Source organism: Marmota flaviventris, chromosome 5 (assembly GCF_047511675.1).
Source record: "Marmota flaviventris isolate mMarFla1 chromosome 5, mMarFla1.hap1, whole genome shotgun sequence".
Classification (NCBI taxonomy): Eukaryota; Metazoa; Chordata; class Mammalia; order Rodentia; family Sciuridae; genus Marmota; species Marmota flaviventris.
In genome coordinates, this window is record NC_092502.1 from 5539660 (window position 1) to 5545699 (window position 6040).

Sequence of the window (6040 nt, forward strand, 5' to 3'; positions counted from 1 at the left end):
AATGAATACATTTATGTATGCCTCCATACAATTAATTTCAAGAAACATTTGTGGGGACAAAGAATTGTCAGTTCACTGCCCATTTCCTCTCTATATTGAAAACAATGACATCCTGCTTTGCTTATTTCCCAATTACATAAGCTTTGTGATTATGGAGAGCTCACTTCTTACATCTACAGAGTATGTCCACCCACTTTATTGTGGCTCCCCAGAATGAAAAAAACTACAATCTTTCCACCGAAGTTGCATGTCACATATCTTGCTGAGCAATACTTAGATTTGTCCTGAATAGGGTTGTTTTCTTCAATCAATCACAGAATTTACCATAAAGCACCCTTCACTAGGTCTCCCAGAGACAGAGTGTTAGCTCACTTCCAATATGGATGATAACAGCTGTGGCAAATATCGCACTAAGCCCCACTTGGTCAAAGATCGTCTTATCTAATGTTACAACAGATAAATGAGGCAGACTGTGCTTACATTTTAGAATTGCAGATGTAGAAAGAGAGTATTTAGAAAATGGGTTTCTTTTAGTTTCCTGAAAAATCAAAGGGAAATGTTTGTTCTTAAACTAGAGAACATGACTCCAGAATGCAGGCCTGAGAGAGTCCTCCTAGGTTTCCCCATTCCCAGGTTTCATTGCAAGTACAACAGTGTCAAGACTCATGTACTGAATAAATCAAATAACATGAAATAAATAATGGACTTTCTAAGGCTTAGGCTGCATCCAAGGATAAGCTTTCTAGTAACTGACAAGTTAATTCAAGTAGGGCACACCACTGTGATAGTCATTCTCAGCAGATGCAGTGCCCCAAACACCCTTATTGCACAAAGAAGTAGGTGAGAAATACTTTATTAATTTACCACATATGAAAACTCTTTGACTATAGGAATGCTGACCTAACCCATGGGAAGCAGTGGCTCTGTCCCCCTTGTAGTTTTAATCACTAGCCAACCCGTCAGTGTGTTCCAGTGAACCCCCATTCCACAGGAGTGGCTTGAGGGCAATCAGGTGGGCTTGTGCATGACATTATTACTGGTTTCTACTATGGCAGTGACAGGTCCTGAGGGATAGGCACACCTGTCTGCAGTCAGTGTTTTAAAATGTGGATAGAAGCTGTATCCCAAAGTCATAAGGAAAACACAGGAGTGAAGACAGAGTGATTAATCTGTTACTGTTTCCTAGTCAACTCTCACTTCATCATAGAAGCCACTGCTCTCATCTACTCAAAAACTCCCAGAGTTAGGTGCACAGGTTTAAGTGAGAGGATTCACTGCATTCATCTAACCCTGAGCTGAACCTGAGCATCTCTCACTGCTCCTGAATTCCCCATCACCAATATTTTTTGCCTAATTTCAACTTGATAAAATGAAATCATTTAATTTAAGCATAGAAAATATGTAGTCTCTGTAGAAATTGACAGGTCTAATACAATTACTGTGTTTATGCACAAACATTCAGACTTCAGTTTCTCCTGGTACTATGCACTGCCTGTTGGAATAGCTTACTATCAACTACACTGTGAGAATTTTAAAAATATAATTTGTTCATTAACATGGGGTGAAAATGTAGAACTAACGTTGTACCTGGAAATAACCTAAAGGAAGGAAAAGCACCTTGAGTACACTGAAGTTGTCGCTTCTTTAAGTTCCTTTTCAATAGACAATGAGAACTATTATACAACTATGAAATTGTTACCAGGGAATCCATAGTGACAGTCACAATGATCATGATATTTGACAGAGGTAACAGTTATGTTTTGCAAATTTTACAAAATGTGTTTGCAGAGAGTAAAAGGAAAGATAAGAGATTATTGGATGAGATCAAGATACTTTAATTCTTGATTTTAAAATTAGGTACAGGCCTTAAAAATATGAAAAAAAATTTACAGCAATGTAAGCTTTAGAGAACACTACCTCTTTCCAGCACTCAGGCTAAGTCTTGGTACTGATCTGCCTTCTGAGCAGCCACTGTGCAGGGCCCAGAGCTCCCAGGCTCTCACCCTGGACTACTCTGTACTTGTATAAAAGGCACTGTTGCTTGTGTAAAATGAGAGGCACCCATCCAAAGTCCTAGAGCACCTTCCCATCAGGCTTAGGAAGTCTCGACAGAAGCATGTTCAGTAGGATGGGGTGACAAGACATTTTCTCTTCTTATTAGCTCAATGCAGATGATTCTCAAATCCCAGGATATTGGATCCCTGAAGCAAACTTCCTGCAGGGCTAGTGCACTGTTATTACCAGGATATGATTCATTGAAAGGAGGCAGATTTCCAACAATAAATGAGATGGTACTTGTAAATGAATTCTCTCTTTCCTGGGAATGCAATCCAGTCTTTTGGCCTGTACTTTAGCAATATCCATGTGTCAAGAAAGATCTGAAAGTTACAGAGGATAGAGTGTCTTAGAAATACCTTGCTCTAAAATATGTCATTTTAAAGTGGAAAACAAAATTAGGTCTAAATGTTACTAAAAGAAAATAAAAAGTTGTGAAAGAAGTAATTCAGATGAGAACAAAATAAGTCAAAGTAAAAAACAAAATAGTTCATCTCAATATTTTATTTTGATTGTCTTGGAGTTGAATTTGTACTAATTATTTTTTCCTTTGACTTTTATACAAATAATATCTAGACATTTTCACAACACATAAATATGTTTCATTATTTTATTTTAAAATTAAGACCTTTGCAAGCTTGCCACATGTCTTGGTGAAAATTATTATTGATTTATAAAAATTCACCAGTTAAAGATAAAACATATAGTCTGACCACCTGAAACATCATTTTTGAAATTCAATTTTTATCTAATATTTTATAATTTATCATAAAATGTTTCTATGAAACTTCAGATTCTCAATGTCATCATTCTTCCAATGGAAATGGAAGACTCTGTTAAAGGGTTTACTCTATTGCTGGGGTTGTGGTACAGTGGTAGAGCGCTTGCCTAGGATGCATGAGGCTTTGGGTTTTAACCTTAGCACAACATAAAAATACTGAACAAAACAAAATGCATAGTATAACCAAACATGTAAGTTTTATTGTTTAAAGTAAAATGAAAGAGGATGAAGATATATTACACAAATACACAATTAGTAAAAACAGTTCATCTTCAGCCATTGAATTAAAGTGAGTGTTTGAAAATACTCAACAAACAACTGAATATATAATTTCATTTTTTTCTTTTATACTAAATTTAATATAGCATTTTAAATGTCATATATGGTCCATGAATGAACTACCAAGTTGGGCTCATTGGGGAGACTGCATGCTTTATTATTTCTTTCCAAGAATAAAAACATCCATTTAACAAAATTAAAAAAAAAATCAGACAGTAAAATAATACAGAAATATAGAACTTTCACAGCAATCAGGGGAAGCCAAGCTAAAAACAAAATAAGTTACCAAGACACTCACTAGAAGTTCTAAAAAATAAAGTCTGATAACAATGGATGCAAAAGAATATTGAGCACTGTGGTGGTGGAAATGTCATATTAACATTCTGTTTCAGCAAACAAGTCAAGAAAAAGTTCACCATCCATCTACCTAAATAATAGTTATTAAAAACAACAACAACAACTTTTGATCCCACAAATAAGCTTTAATTTCCACAGATCCAAACTGAAGATAGTCGAGACATCCTCCAAAGCACATGGGGTAGCACATTGTGGCATTTTAGACAATAGAAGACCTGTAGGATTTAAACAGGGCGAAGAACTGGTGAGAGCAGAGTTGCAGAGGAGTCTTTGAACTGAGAGAAAAACACAGGATGTAGGACTATTCATCATGGGGTTCCAAGGACAAGAATAGAACAGGCCAAACTAAATAATGGGATAAACAGCAGATCCATGGTCATTCTTGAGGGTGCTTCACTGGTGGTGGAGGGACTTGGGAGGCTGGTGCATGTAGCCTTTCTTGATTACAGTGTAGACTATTAGGCTTGTATTTATTGAAATTTCTTGAAAGAAAAGGCTGGGTTGTGAGCATCCTACTTCTTAAAAAGTATACCTCAGTTGAAACATAGATAATAATCCCAAAATTGCTGGAATAGTGAATTCACTTTTGAGTAAAAGTTCATTAAAACATGCAGGTTTATTGATAAGTAAAATGTGGGGGGCAGATATACAGATCCAAGGGAATCCAATTGTTCTCCCTTATCTCTGGTTTTGGGCACCATAGACTCAGTTACCTGCAATCAACTACAAACTGAAAACTTAAAATTAAAAAATCCAGAAATACATATTCCATAAGTATAGAATCTGGCACAGCAATGCTCCAGTCTGACCTGAAAAGATGAACCTCTCCACTTAATGAGAAAAGAATTATAGGCAGAGGTTGCAGAGATCTTTGCTAAGAGTAAATATACATGTGAAACTGCAAAGAAGGAAAAAGAAAAACATGCTACTTTTGCTCTTGAACCTCAAGTTGCAAAAGTTATGGCCACAGCACTCAGTGTTCAGCTAAGGTCAACAATGTTTTCAAAGAGAGCATCAGTGGTTCCAGGTATCCCCTGGGCAATGTGGATCATGTCTCTAATTTATAAGGAGGGGTCCCTGTAATTACCCTTCTAAAAATCCCACCAGTCACTCTGCCCAACCACAAAATCTGGGGCAATGTAGTGCACTGTTAATGAAGCGTCAAGGCCACACACTGGCCACACACTTTCTCAGGGCCCCCTTGACCTCGCTGTTCCTTAGGCTGTAGATGAGTGGGTTCAGCATAGGGGTGAAGATGCTATAAAAGGCTGACACCACCTTATCGTGGTGAGCTGACCTGTAGGATTTGGGTCTTATGTAGATAAAAATGGCAGCTCCATAAAAGAGCCCCACCACAGCCACATGTGAGGAGCAGGTGGCAAAGGCCTTCTTGCGGGCTTCTGTGGAGCGCATGTGGAGGACAGCAGCCAGGATGAGACTGTAGGAGGTCAGGATGAGGCAGAAGGGCACCAGGAGCATCAACACACAGCAGAAGTACATGACATTCTCAAAGACAGACGTGTCAGCACAAGCCAAGCGCACCAGTGTAGGGGCCTCACAGAAGAAATGGTCTATCTCTCGCCTGCTGCAAAATGGGAAGCTCAGGGCAACAATTGCCTGCATCAGCCCGTCAGCTGCTCCCAGGAACCAGGACCCCATGGTCATCCTCAGACACAGTGGCCAGCTCATGAGCATGGGATAGCGCAGAGGGTGGCATACGGCCACATAGCGGTCATAGGCCATGGCTGCTAAGAGGAAGCACTCCCCACCACCCAGAGTGAGAAGCAAGAAGATCTGCAAGCCACAGCCAGCAGGGGAGATGGACTTGTTTCCAGTCAAGTAGTCAGCAGCCATTTGGGGCACAGTGGTGGAAACCAGCATGGCATCCATGAGGGACAGTTGGCTCAGGAGGAAGTACATGGGCGTATGGAGCCGGAGGTCCAACTGAATCAGGAGAAACATGAGGGCATTGCCCACTAGAGCCGTGAAAGCTATTGTCAGAACCATCCCAAAGAGAAACTGTTGGGCTCTGGAGTGGCCCAAGAGACCTAGGAGAATGAAGTCGGAACTGGTGTTCCCACTTTCCATGATTTCAAACAACAGAAGAGACACTGTCACTGGAAACATAGGAGAGAAATTAATTTTTAAATGCCCCTTGTTATTTATATCCTTCTAAATAATCACATGTGTAATCATGAAACCTATTTCAAATCTTTCATCTCTCATTTTTCTTCTTGTTTTTATTTTTGGTGCTGGGGTTTGAACTCACGGGTGCTCGGCCACTGAGCCACATCCCCAGCCCTGTTTTGTATTTTATTTTGAAACAGGGTCTCACTGAGTTCCCTAGTGCCTCACCATTGCTAAGGCTGGCTTCTAACCTGCAATTCTTTTGTCTCAGTCTCCCGAGCTGCTGGGATTACCGGCATATGCCACCATGCCTGGCTTCTTCTACTTTTTAAACATGTTTAAATCAAGATAAAATTAACTAAAAGGGTATTTGTTCTGTCATTTTGAAGTTTCACATGATAAATGCCTCATAGGTTGAGTGTTGATTAATTGGCAAACCAA

The 6040-nt window shown here is 39.4% G+C and overlaps 1 protein-coding gene across 1 annotated transcript; it reads right to left on the bottom strand.

Moving 5' to 3' along the window:
• Window positions 1-340: 340 nt before the first annotated feature.
• Window positions 341-5560, bottom strand: LOC114082329 (olfactory receptor 2T8-like). Its single transcript, XM_071612758.1, has 3 exons — window positions 4659-5560; window positions 1588-1652; window positions 341-441 (listed from the first exon to the last, which is right to left on the bottom strand). The coding sequence occupies exons 1-3, from the start codon at window positions 5558-5560 to the stop codon at window positions 341-343; spliced, it is 1068 nt and encodes a 355-aa protein (XP_071468859.1).
• Window positions 5561-6040: the final 480 nt, after the last annotated feature.

Excerpts from the sequence above, each read along its gene's own strand:
- LOC114082329 (XM_071612758.1), bottom strand. The coding sequence starts at position 5,560 with ATGGAAAGTGGGAACACCAGTTCCGACTTCATTCTCCTAGGTCTCTTG. Across the intron at positions 1,653-4,658 it reads GTCAAGGGGGCCCTGAGAAA|GAACTTAAAGAAGCGACAAC; the intron begins GTGTGTGGCCAG and ends TCTATTGAAAAG. Across the intron at positions 442-1,587 it reads TTCCTTTAGGTTATTTCCAG|ATAAGACGATCTTTGACCAA; the intron begins GTACAACGTTAG and ends TTGTAACATTAG.